Raw genomic sequence first — 13,459 nt, forward strand, 5'->3', positions numbered from 1 at the left:
AAAGAAAGAAAGAAAGAAAGAAAGAAAGAAAGAAAGAAAGAAAGAAAGAATAAAGAAAGAAAGAAAGAAAGAAAGAAAGAAAGAAAGAAAGAAAGAAAGCCTGTCTCAAAAAACAAATGGACAGCTCCTGAGCAATGATACCCAAGGCTGACCTCCAGCTTCCACATGTGCATGCACACACACCTGGACCTCCACACCTAAATAAATTAATAAATATATCTTGAGGACCTGCTAGCCCGGTGTATACACCAAAGCGGCAAACCAAAGGGACCCGCCTCAAACAAGGTGAAAGATGAGGACAGTTTACCTGAACAAGTCCTCTGACTTCCACATGCACATGCACATGGTGTTCACACATGCATACACACAAATGCAGGGACACGCACGCGAAATAACATTCCCAAAGTATTAACTAGAAGTGATTGTCTTTCCCAAAAGACTTCATTAAAGGAAGCCGAATTGATCATAAAATTTTGATTCATTTCATCTTAAAAATCGTCCCCATCTCCCAAGATACACCAATCCTATATAGTTACCTTTGCACCAAGGAACATACATGTATGCATGCCTGGTGTGTTTTGAACCAGCATCCGGGAAGCTGTTACCCAAAGATGATCCAAAGGAACAGTTTTCAGTGTTCTGAGACAGTGAGATTCACACATCTCTTTCAAATGACGTTGCCTGTGGGCACATTCAGCATGAAGGATGCATCTTTAGGGCCAGGAGAAGGGTAGGAACTCTACTGTGTGCCTCACCTATTGTCACCTCACCTATAGACTCTTTCTTATCGCTGTCACCCAAGTCACTCCCCCAGAGTGCTTTGCCAGTACTCAGATTTCGATGTGGCGGGCTCTAAAAAGGAAGTGCCAGCATTCTTGTATTCTGGGACATCTTTACATCTATAGCTTACACCCTAAACACTCCCCATTCCTGGCAGGGCCTGTTCAACCGCTTGGGTCCTGGAAACAAGACTTGCGCTGACCTCCACCACATACGTGCCTTGACAAATCATTTCAGTTTGAGGGAGCCCTGTCCCCCTTTCAGGTGTTGGGGTTTGAGCTGCAGCACCTCCCCCATCCTGATCCCTGGGGATAGGGCTTCTAGGGGGAAGCAAGCACCCCACCTTGACCTGCAGCGGCGGTGCATGGTATTGCGCTCCCCTCCAGGTCTTCAGGGCCTCTGTTCTGGGACATGCCCAGATGCCATGCCAGCCAGATGGAGTGTAGTCGTATGTTCATCTCATCATACCTCAGGATTGGCGGTGAGCTTGCATGTATTGGGCAATATGCCACTGCAGGGCCATGGGAAGCACTTGACCCTGGCAGTCACAGGGATTCTCAGGTCAATATCACACTAGTACATAAGGGACTGAACAGTCCTTGAGAAATCTTTATAGTAAACAACATTGCCTGCCCTGCATTGGGCAAGCGCAGGTACATACAGACCATTAGTCAAGGTTTGCTGCATGCATGCAAGGGATGCCAGCAACTGACTCCAGGACACAGGTCTACAACCAACCTCTGGACGGAGGTGCTGGCCTCTTTGCACAGACACCTTTGTATTTCCAGAAGTGACCCCACTTTCCTGAACAGCCTGCTGATGAGATACACTTAGCCCCCCACATCCAAGCTAGATGGGCCTGTGATGGGCCAGCCTTGCCCAAGGATAAGCAGACAAAACCGCGGAGTTGGAGCGGCAACATACTTCCCTACCCAGACCCCCATCGGTTTCGCCTGGGAAGGCATCTACTCACCTAACTGGCTTCAGCAGCCCCAGGGGATGCACAGCACAGGAGGTGCACAGCAAGCTTATGCAAACTGGTCACAAAGATGCTCCACTGGCAAGACACAGGCACCATGGCAGGCAGCCGCCAAGCCACCTGGCCTGGGATGTTACAGAGCAGGCAGCCCCCCCCCCCCACCCTGAGCAACTAGATGTAAAGAGACACCCGTGGAGCTCAGAATTACTGAGGCAAAAGGTTTCCCAGAGAGCTTGTGAAATAAATCACAGTTCCCAGTGCCCAGACAAAGGCACCGTCATGGCATCAGGCAGACAAGGAGCAGCCCACCGAGCCTTGCTCACCGTGCTACTGGGAAAGCCAGAGGGTGCCAGGCTCTGGAGCCACTGTGTCCACAATGCCAGGCCTTTCTGCCCTCCTGCCCTCTAGTTCACATCAGAGACAGAGGGGCAGGCCCAGAGCAGGTGTAGGTAGAGGCTGGCAGGCAGGGTTCAGTCCTAGAAGTTGTAAAGACAGAGGAGGGCCAACTCCAGAGCAAGGGACTTGCAGTAGAGCAGGGAGCCCCAGGAATGTGGACCCAGCTGTGATCTGCTGGGAGAGAGGCTTTCCTGAATGTCTCCTAAAATTCATGACCGAGATGAAGCCCTTTTTTCTTTGTCCGCATCTTTCGAGAGCACATTTCTGGTTCACACCAAAAGAGACTGCTGGGCCCACCAAGAGACTAGGAGCACCTTAATAAGCCCAAGCCACCTCTAGGAAGGACATGCTCTGCCCTTCAGAGCTGACATTCTTTATTGCAAACTCCTTCCCTCTCTTCCTTTGTGTGTGCGTGTGTGTGTGTGTGTGTGTGTGTGTGTGTGTGTGTGTGTTCACTTGGAACCACTTGAAGTGGTGTGGAACCAAGTGGTCAGCTGTATTTGTCCCCTAATATCACTGACCCTCTCCAGAGCCCTTTGCATCCAGTCCCTTCCTGCTCTGCTCTTTCTCTGAGCCAGCCCTGTTTCAGTGGAGCCAAGATGTGCTACCCGAGGAGGGAGCCAGCCACATGCCAGGGTTCTGAGTAATGGAGCCACAGGTCTACCAGTGAGACCCAGAAGTGTAAGGACCAGGCCGGCATGAGATCCCCTAACTGCTTCATTGGCTGTGCTGTCTGCCCACTGCACCCCTCATGTGCCCACCCGTGTTTTTATTTAACAACCACGCTGAGGGACTCTAGAGACGGCTTGGAGGTGAAAAGCACATATACTGCTCTTGCAGAGGACCTGAGTTCAGTTGCCAGCATCCGTATCAGGCAGATCACAACCTCTTGTGACGCAAGGTCTGGGAGTATCCAACATCTCCAAACTCCTGAGACACTTGCGTGTGCGCACACACACAGATATGCACGAATTCTTGCAAGCACACATTTGCATAATTAAAAATAATAATAAATTTTAAAATATGCTTAGTAGTGCTGGCTGAAGCTCCAATGGGGCCAGGAACACACAGACATTTGCCCTTGTGAGCAACCTGATGTGGGGGTGAGACAGTCAGACTCACTGAGACCTGTCACAGAACCACCTGACTTTGCAAATATCAAATTGGGTCTTGACCTTGGCTGGCTGGATGTATTTTTTTTTCATTGCTATAATTAAATATCTATGACTGAAGTAACTTAAGAAAGGGAGGTCAAGGGGCTGGAGAGATGGCTCAGCAGTTAAGAGCATTGCCTGCTCTTCCAAAGGTCCTGAGTTCAATTCCCAGCAACCACATGGTGGCTCATAACCATCTGTAATGAGGTCTGGTGCCCTTTTCTGGCCTGCATGCATACACAATGACAGAACATTGTATACATAATAAATAAATATTAAAAAAAAAGGAGGTGGTGGCGCACGCCTTTAATCCCAGCACTCTAGAGGCAGATGCAGGAGGATCTCTGTGAGTTTAAGGCTAGCCTGGTCTACAGAGTGAGTCCCAGGATAGCCAATACTGTTACACCGAGAAATCATGTCTTGAAAACCAAAATGAATAAATAAAAATAAGAGAGAAAAAGAAAGGAAGGTTTATTGGCCCACGATTTGTGGGTACAGAGTGTCAGGGTGGGGACTCCACAGCATCAGGAGTGCGGTGCAGTTGGTCACATTGCACCCAGTCAGGAATCGGACAGAGCTGGGTACTGATGCTTATAGCTCTCCATCACAGTTGGCCCAGACCCACGGGAGAGCTGTCCACATTTAGGATGGGTCTTCCCGTCTTACTTAACCTTCACAGGCACATCCTGAGATTTGTGTCCTAGGTGATTCTAGATCCTATCAAGTTGACAATCAAAATTAGCCATCACACTGGGGTATCCAAACCCCAAGCAGGCAATAAGCAAACCCAGGGGACAGGATTACAGACAGCAGGCACAGGATAGGTGGATGCCCTGGCACAAAGCAAAAATGGAATGCGTGCCTCAGGGGAAAATGACCACAGTGGCAGAGAGGAAACTTCAAGCCCCCACACCCACCCCTACACCCACGCTCCCACCCCTACACCCACACTCCCACACTTATACACCCACACCCACACCTACACCCACACTCCCACCCCAACACCCACACTCTCATCCCTACACCCACACTCCCACACCTACACCCACACTCCCACACCTACACCCAGGCTCCCACCCCTACACCCACACTCCCACCCCTCCCCCTGCTAAAACAGCTGGGTGGGTGCCTTGTGCAGGGCCTGGGCCCTTTGCCTATGGACAATAGAGATCCGGTTCGTCACTTTAAGTGGAGGAGGTGACATTAACAAAAATCTGTGTGTTGAACTGAATCTGCTTGAGTGTGAAGAAGAAACTGGAGGACAGAGTGGAGGGGAACCACTGGCTGCTGTGCAAATTCAGATGTACATGGCAGAGATCTGGAAATGCAAAGGAAGACTCCAGAAACAGCTGCAGATCCCTGGTCTTGCCTCGCTCTCGGACGCTGACGCTGCTGGAACCATAGCCGCCTGATTTCATGTTTTGTGCCTAATTGCAAAAATTAGGCAAAGTGACTTCAGCCACTCACTGCAATTTCACTAGATTTGAGCAGGAGATCTGCAGAACCGCGGTCAAGACGCGCAGGCCCAGTTTCCCTGGCTGCCCGCTGCGCAGCAGTGTCTCCAGGGGAGGAGGGACGGGAGCCGTCAGGAAGCTTTCCCCTGTTTTCCTACCCTTCTTTTACTTCTCCATCTACATATAAAGCAATGTGCCTGTGTGATTTTTCCCCTTAATTTTCTTTCTGCCGCCTCATTAGCTGAAGAGCGTGCGCTTGGACACTAATGACATCAACGTGTCAGAGTAATGTGGCAGCCGCCTCTCGGCAGACAGCAAGGAGGCAGCGGAGATTTTTAAACTGTGTTGGCGTAAAAATAATGAAGGCAGCCAGCTGCCTGGCAAACACGAGGGGCACGATGCTGAGGGGCTAGGGAGGGGCGGGGAGCCCCAGAGAGGTGGAACAGAGGGAGAGACAGAAAATGAATTCCTGGAGACAGGCAATAAGACTTTGTCACAGTCTATGACCCCGGGTGGGGGGAGGGGCCGGCTCTAGGGGAGGGCAGCTCTTTCCTACCCTGGGTGGGGGAGGTCTGTGTAACGCGCGGTCCCTGGGAGCCTTTTAACGTTTTTTTTTGCAGAGAAGGAGCAGGTCTAGGGTTGGGGGAGGGAGTAGCATGGCCTTGGGAAACAGAAAGTACCAGAACGCACCAGGGAAGCAGGAGACTGTCTGGAGCTCAGCTTCCCCCAGCAGAGAAGAGGGTGAATGAATGAGAGGTGGTGGCCCAGGGCTGGCAGTAGGGACACCAACAAGTAAAGAGCATCTTGAAGGGGGCAGGGGCCACGCCTGGCTAGAAGAGGTAGGAAGGTGCTCCTGGCTCCGCCCTCCAACTGCAGCTCACTCTGTCTCCTTTTCTGAAAGTGGCCTAAGCTCAATTGGTGATGGTCACTCCATGGGAAGAAATGGATCAGAGATAATAATTCTGGCGATGCATTGTGGGGCATGAGAGATAGCTCAGTGGGTAAAGGCGTTTGCCACCAACCCTGACAACCTGCGTCCAAGACCGACATGGTGGAGAGAGAAGAGACTCTCTCAGGTTATCGACAGACCTCCATGCCCACGCCTGAGACACAGGCATACATAACATAAAGGGTGTAGTTACAATGTCGGCATGATGGCAAGTCTAGGAAAAGCACTGGTTTCTGTCTTCTTAAAGATGTCTTTGCAGACAGAAGCAAGAGAAGAAAAGAAGGGGAAGGAAAGGAAGCCTGGGGCCACACAAGCATTGTGGCCTCTCAATTAGTGTCCATCTGTGGTGGCATGGGAGTGTTCAGACAGCCAGGCAGACCCTGCCAGGAACAGTGGGCAGGCGGCTGGGGTACCACAAAGCACAGAAGAGAGGTGGAAAAGGGGAAGCCCAGGATAGAGCAGCCTGGAGACTCTCCCTGAAAGAGAAGAACAGGAAAAGACCTAAGCAGATGGGCACACGCCCAGTAACCCACACTTCACTCCGATGCCCAGGCGAAGAGCAGGACCATGACTTCCTCACAGGTTGGCAGACTTTGCACACATTCTCGCCCTGATCAAAAAAGAATGAAGAGGAACTGGTGTGGTGGCCCAGTGCCAGGAGTGCCTGCTCTGCAGTCAGGAAGACCTGAGTTCGAATCTTCAGAACCTACATTAAAATAGCCATACATAGCCTGGTGGTGGTGGCACGCACCTTTAATCCCAGCACTCAGGAGACACAGGCGGGCAAATCTCTGTGAGTTCGAGGCCAACCTGGTCTACAGAGCGAGTTCCAGGATAGCTAGAGCCAAGATACAGAGAAACCCTGTTTCGATAGATGATAGATAGATAGATAGATAGATAGATAGATAGATAGATAGATAGATAGCCAGACATGGCTGCATGCATGTAACCCTAGCCAGCACTGGGTGGGGAGGGAGGCAGGCAGATCTCTAGAGCACCGTCGCTAGCTAACCCCAACCCACACTGAAAGCCTCCAGTCCAGTGAGACAGTGTCTCAAGGCAGTCACTCAGAATTCAACAGAGGAAGACACTGAGTGCGCTGTGCTGACCCCTGCGTGCACAGGCACAGATGTGAGCACCCATGTATTCCTGTGCATGAGCCACACACATGACAATAAAACCTTGATGGGTTCCCGAGGTCAGGGGACGGCAAAAAGGAGAAAAAGCACAACGTCCGAGAAAGAGAGAAGAAAGGCGCGTCGCCGCAGATGATCTAGAATAAGGAGCTGAGAGCCGAGTGAAGCCGGAGCTTCCGGGGTCTGCGAGACAGACAGGCTAAGAGGGGTCAATAGAAGGCCATGAAGAGAAACATGGAACAAGCAAGGGTGCCAGCAAACTAAAGTCGGGGTGCACTTCACACTGCCTTGCGTTATGGGGTCCCCTCCCTGCTGCTCCTTCTCTGCTCTGTATCCTGAGTGGCCGGAGGGAGGACCTAGCCTGTCTGTGCTCCACGGATAATTTGAGCATGGAGGAAAAAGAAGACAGGTTTCCTCCGCTCTTTCTTAACCTCTGCAGCCAGTCCACAGCATCTTGTCTCCTTCGGGCTCGGCATCTACTTTCCTGGTTCGAGACCTCAGTCAACCCACAGTTGCTGCTGGCTTACCCCAGGCTCCCTAGATAGTCATGGTCTCTGGACTTTAACAACATCAACTCAATCAGCTCATTCCCGGAGACACATAAGGTAGGAGAGGAAGAGAAAGGGGCAGAAGCAAAGGACAGGGTGTAAAGAAAACCAATAGTGACGGAATTCAAGATGAGCCTGGGACAACAGGATCGGGAGCCATACCCAAAGACTTAATAGAAGAAAATGCAGCTGCACTAAATGCCTTAACTTTTAATTTGGGGTTAAATGAGTGTTTTTGACAAGTTCATGACAGAAAACAAACCTGTGACATTCTAGCAAAACTGTTCTTAAAACACTTGGGAAAAATCTTACTAGCCGTCCAATCAGAAAACAGGTTATTCCTAAGGGTATCAAATTCAGGCTGGATTCAGATTTCTCTGCTACAAAATCAGCAAAAGACAATGAAATCTCCTCTCTCTATATTTTGAGATAGGGTCTCCTGTAGCCAAGACTGACCTTGAACTTGCTGAATAGTTAAGGACAACCTTGAACATCTGATCCTACTGCCTCCATCTCGGAAGCACTGGGAATACAAGAGTGTGCCGTCACCCCAGAGGTGTGATGGTGTGGGTTGAACTCAAGGCTTCTTGGATGGTAGGCAAACACTCTACCAAACAAAGATACATCCTCAACCTTCATCAACATAATTTTTCAGTTGAAGGATGGCTTTTATTGGGGGTGAAGAAACACATGCATGCAGCATACTCACAGAGAAAAAGACCCTCTGAAAGCAGGGAGGATGGAGGGGGAGCTAGGGATGCTGAAAAAATCCCTTAACATGTTTTTTAAAGTTAAAGTTTGGACACTAGAATATTAGTCTGAGCCAAGGTAGCTTTTGTTTGATGTCAAAAGAAAGAAGATATTTTCAGATTTGAGCAGCTCAGAAAACATATCCTTTGATCCTTTTTGTTAAGGACAAGAAAGTGTTTCTGTTCCATTATTTATTCAACAGATACGTGTGAGCACGAGTCAGGCACCAGCGAGATGCTGGGCACTTGGGATAAATGGGTGAGCAGATCAGAGAGCGCCATATTCCCTCAAGGAGCCTGCAATCAACAGGGCAGAAAGATATTCTCTGCCGTGAGCAGAATAAACCAGTTGCCGCGAGACAGCCAAGGGGATGTTAGCCTGAACATCTATTAGTGTCTCTCCGGAAGAGTGTCCCGTATCCAGAGATTGCCGAGCACTACCGGGGAGCATGCTCTCCATAGAGAAGTAGGAGAATCCAAAGCAGGCAAGGTAAAGAATGTTCTTAAAAGCATCAATTAAAGGAGGTACGTACATGCCCGCCATCCCACGTTTGGGAAACTGAGGCAAGGAACTGCAAACTGGAGATTCGCCTAGGAGAGATAGCAAAATCCTCTCTCAGAACACAAGGGGAAAGTTAGGAGAATTGCGTGGGCCAGTAAGGTTCCTCAGCAGGTAAAGGCTCTTGCCAACAAGTCTGGTGATTCTGCTTCCACCCCTGAGACACATAAAGTGGAAGGAGAAAACTGACTTCCTGTGGGTTGTCTTCTGACCACCGCACGCACACACACACACACACACACACACACACACACACACACACTGGCACGTAGACACCCACATACTTACACAAATAAGTAAATGCAGCTATTTTTAATTAAGAAAATTGAATGTATTCTTAAATAATAATCCTCAGCCTCAGAGTTAGTAACAAGGGTGATATTAGTTGAAGCAGGACAAACAGGGATTAGCAAATGTCCCTTCAGCAATGTATTCTATATGAGGCTGTACCCACTAATCTTGGGCCAGCATGTAGCTCTTCGAACCCTTCCCTCGGGACTACCTGGCTTTATTTTATTGTTATTGTTATGAGAGTTGGCACCAGTACTTTCGTTTTATCCTGATGTTTTTCATTGGGGGGGGCAGAGTGGAACATAGCAGTGAGTTCAGAGTGGGGAGTTCAGGTTGGTGGCCTTTGAACAAAAACTTCAAAGAAATGAGGAAGTCAGCTGTGCAGGTCTGGGGACGGGCACACAGATCCGGGGACACGTAATTCAAATGAGCAAGTGAGTCCGCTGCCTGAGACTGGAGAAGCCTGAGCTGCATGTAGAATAGCTGGGGACCATGGTGGAGGAAGGTGTTCGGAGGTGACGAGGGTGGGAGGCTTGAAAGGGACACTCTCAGGGACACTGTTGTGACTTTGGTCGTTGGGGATGTCTGCAGAGCAATGGCTGCAGTTGACTAGTGTTTCACTAGACCCGCCTCACTGCCACGAGGAAGAGAACAGAAAAGGAGGGCAAATTGGGATGCTGAGTCCGGGGCCCACATGAGGGGCACCGCCTCGGTTAGGGTGACACTCTGATTTACGATGAACCTTGAAGGCAGGGCTGTGGGGGCTTCTGCATCGACCCAACGTAAACAATGAAAGAAATGGAAATCAAAGACGGTCCCGAGGCTTCCAGCCTGAGAGTCAGGAGGACAGGTGTGTCATCAGCTAAGATGGCCAAGGACAGGGCCAGGGCAGCAGCTGTGTGACCCGGGACACTAAGAGTTCAGCGCACCCGGTCTAGGATGCAACAAAGAAGGGACCAGAAGAAAACTGTTGGATATTCAAGCCCAGAGTTCAAGAGATTCACATAGCCTGGGGACCAGCAGCATGGGATGGTATTGAAAGCCAGGAGACTGGATGAGAGACGAGAGAGGAGAAACAGGGACAGGAATGAGAGAGGGGCATCCCTCTCTGGGAAAAAAAAAATGGAGATGAGAAAACAGGCCAGGAGGCTAAGGAAGAGCCATCAAGAAGATGAGAAAACATGGAGTTTTCTTTCCTTGCCAACAACTGCCACCTGAGTGTGGCCCGCTGGCTGCCGCCTCTCCCTGGACTCTGGAAAGGGTCTCTGTCCTCACCACTCAGCCTAGTGACGTCAGCCCCACTGCTCCTCCACTCAGATGCCTGAACCCCCCCCCCCCTGCGCCCGGCAACACACCAGGATCCTTACAGGGCGTGGTGACTGAAGGCGTTCTCCACACCTCTTCACTACATCTCTCTAAAATGGAGATTGTTCACCCAGAAAATATAGGTCATAGAATGAAATATGCTAATAACCATAGAAGAAATTGAAAACGTGAAATTGTCACCTGTAACTAAGTGCCAAGCTTGGGCAGTGTCAAAGGCAAGGGCTGTCACCTGCTTGAAGCATAGCTCCACAGCGCGGCCTTTGCCTGTTTTGGGGCCTGGATTTGAATCCTAAAAAGTACTCTAAAGGAGGCCAGGTGTGGCGGTGCACGCCTTTAATCCCAGCACTCTGGAAGCAGAGGCAGGTGGATCTCTGTGAGTTCAAGGCCAGCCTGGTCTACAGAGTGAGTTGTAGGACAGCCCAGGCTACATTAGGAACCCTGTCTTGAAAAAAAAAATCAAACAAAACAAACCAAAAAAAAACAAAACAAAACTTTAAATGATTATTATGTCTTCTTAATTCCAATAATTGTCTACTTTTTAAATTCTTCCCAATAACTAAAAGTATTAAAAAGTTAACAGAAAGACTGGAGAAATGGTTCTGCAGTTAAAAGCATTGGCTGATCTTTTAGAGGACACAGGTTCAATTCCCAGCACCCACATGGCAGCTCACAACTGTCTCTATCTCTAGTTCCAGAGGATCTAACACACTCACAGGACATACATGCAGGCAAAACACTAATGTATATTAAATAAATAAATAAATAAATAAATAAATAAATAAATAAATCTTTTTTTAAAAATTGAACTCAACAGAAAAGCCAGGCATAGAGGCTCTTATAATGAGATGTTGTCTGCAAAAACAAGTGAAAATTAGACTTAAGACAAATGCCCCAACTTTCAGTGTCATTAACACAGAATGTAAGACTAGAGTCAATGTAATAAGATTAAAAAAAGGTAAGAGCCGGGCGATGGTGGCGCACGCCTTTAATCCCAGCACTCGGGAGGCAGAGGCAGGCAGATCTCTGTGAGTTCGAGACCAGCCTGGTCTACAGAGCTAGTTCCAGGACAGGAACCAAAGCCACAGAGAAACCCTGTCTCGAAAAACCAAAAAAAAAGAAAAAAAAAAAGGTAAGAAACATTAATATCAAAGAAGAAAGAAGACTAGCTGAAAAAGAATGCTTATCTACCCAGAAAATAGTGCTTGCTATTCTTCAAGAGGACCCAGGTTCGGTTCCCAGCTCCCACGTTGGACTCCTCACAGTCCCCTGTAGCCCCCCTCCAGGCCATCAGACGCGCGCTTCTGGGTTCCTCAAACACGCACATGGGGGTACATTGGCCCATCTAAGTACACACATATACATAAGTAAAAATAAATCTTTTTTTTTTGAGACAGGGCCTCACTGTGCAGCCCTGGCTGTCCTGGAACTAGCTCTGTAGACCAGGCTGGCCTTGAACTCACAGAGATCTGCCTGCCTCTGCCTCTCAAGAGCTAGAATTGAAGATGTGGTCCATCACTGCCCGGCTAAAATACGCATATTCTCCCACGTAGACACAGACACACAGTCAAAATAAAACTAAATATTTAAAAGTAAATAAAAAGAATATTTTCTCTGTGGGAAATGCGAGGACCACACCAAGTGGAAAGTCAACAACAAAACAACTCTTCCCCCTCTATTCTTACTTTTCTGACACTAAGAAAAAATGCAGTAGGAATTGGGAATACAATCCTCAGGCCACGCTGTTCACAGAACTGCTTTCCTTTGCTCTGAGCAGCTCTGCCAAGGCAGAGAACAGTCACCCATAAGCATCCCCTCCAGACCAGCCCCCCTAAACCTGACTCCTAAGCCCCGCCCTGACTCCACAGATAGCCATCCGGGGGACATGGGCCTCCTGGTGGATTCCTTCCCTGACTCTGTGTGGTGTGGCTTGGGCCTTTGAGGTCACAGAGTCAGAGAGCGATAGAATGAAATGCCAGACCGTGCCTGCATCTCATGGCGTCTCCCCCTTGCTCCTCAAGCCCTTCACCCTGCATCGTGCCTCCCCATTTCCCCCCAGGTGCTGAGGACCTGTGCACAGGTGCCCGCTGTCGTCGAAGTTTTGTTCAACTCCTATACTCAGCTGCGTGTTTCTGAGTCCTGGCTGGAGGTGGTTCCTGAGGAAGTATACCAGGTGAGAAGTGGCCCTTCCCCCCACCCCATGCTCCAGAACTCAGTCCCTCCCCTGCCTCGGTCTGGAGTTGTACCTTCAAACCCAGGAAGTGAGACCTAAGAAGGAAGGCAGGGAGGTTGGGCCATGATCTGAGGGCACGGCCCCTATAGAGTCAACAAACCACATGTCCAAAATATTGGGTGTGAATTGGGTCCCCCCCCCCCCCCGTACACAGAGCTTCATCACTTGTCATTATTCTCTAAACATCACGGCATGCCATGACCCCTCTAGGTAGCATTTACATTGTTGCATTATGGGTAATCTAGAGGATTGTATCTGTCTAGCATAAGAGGCTGGCCCACAGCGGTTGTGGAACCAGATGCTCCCAGAGAACATTCTCGGGCTCTCATGGCAAGTGTTAGTGAGTGCCTAGCACAGCCATTGAGCTCATGGACTTTGGTGGGGCTCCTGAGCCCATTGCTGCAGAGAGACGGTGTGCCTGACACACTTCGGATTGGTGGGGGCCACCCCTGGAGCTTCAGGACTGCTGTGCCAGGGGCAGGGCAGAAAGGGATTGGAGGAAACCATCCCCAGCTGTGTCCCTCTGTGTCCCACAGTGGGAGCTTCACTTTGGAAAACCATGTCAATTCTCAGAGTGTAGGACAGGTCTCAGGTGACCTCTGCGGTGTCTGCCTGGCACCTGTGAGCCACAGAATAGCATGAGCCCTCAGTGTTCCTGCAGGGAAGACTGTCTGTTAGCTCCAGACACTGCCTCACCTTCTCTTCCTCTCCTTCCCTTCTAGACGCACAAGCCTTTCTACAGGTCCTTCTTCGCCTTGGCACACACCCCGCGCTGCCTGCAGCACCTCTGCCGCAGTACCATCCGAAAACTCTTCGGCAAGAAGTGCTTCCACCTTGTGCCCCATCTGCCCTTACCTGAGACCCTGCAAAAGTATCTGCTTTTGGAGCCTGAGGGTGTTTTGCATTGA

General features: G+C 49.7%; 1 protein-coding gene across 1 annotated transcript in view; it reads left to right on the forward strand.

Annotated features, from left to right (window-relative positions):
• The window catches only part of Asb18 (ankyrin repeat and SOCS box containing 18), a 63,560-nt gene extending 50,101 nt beyond the window's left edge, over window positions 1-13,459 (forward strand). Inside the window, exons 5-6 of the mRNA XM_050163117.1 lie at window positions 12,378-12,491; window positions 13,274-13,459. Coding sequence (XP_050019074.1) covers window positions 12,378-12,491; window positions 13,274-13,459 — 300 coding nt within the window. The remainder of the gene's footprint in view (window positions 1-12,377; window positions 12,492-13,273) is intronic.

Source organism: Alexandromys fortis, unplaced genomic scaffold (assembly GCF_014885135.2).
Source record: "Alexandromys fortis isolate MF-2015 unplaced genomic scaffold, M_Fortis_MF-2015_v1.1 scaffold_139, whole genome shotgun sequence".
Classification (NCBI taxonomy): Eukaryota; Metazoa; Chordata; class Mammalia; order Rodentia; family Cricetidae; genus Alexandromys; species Alexandromys fortis.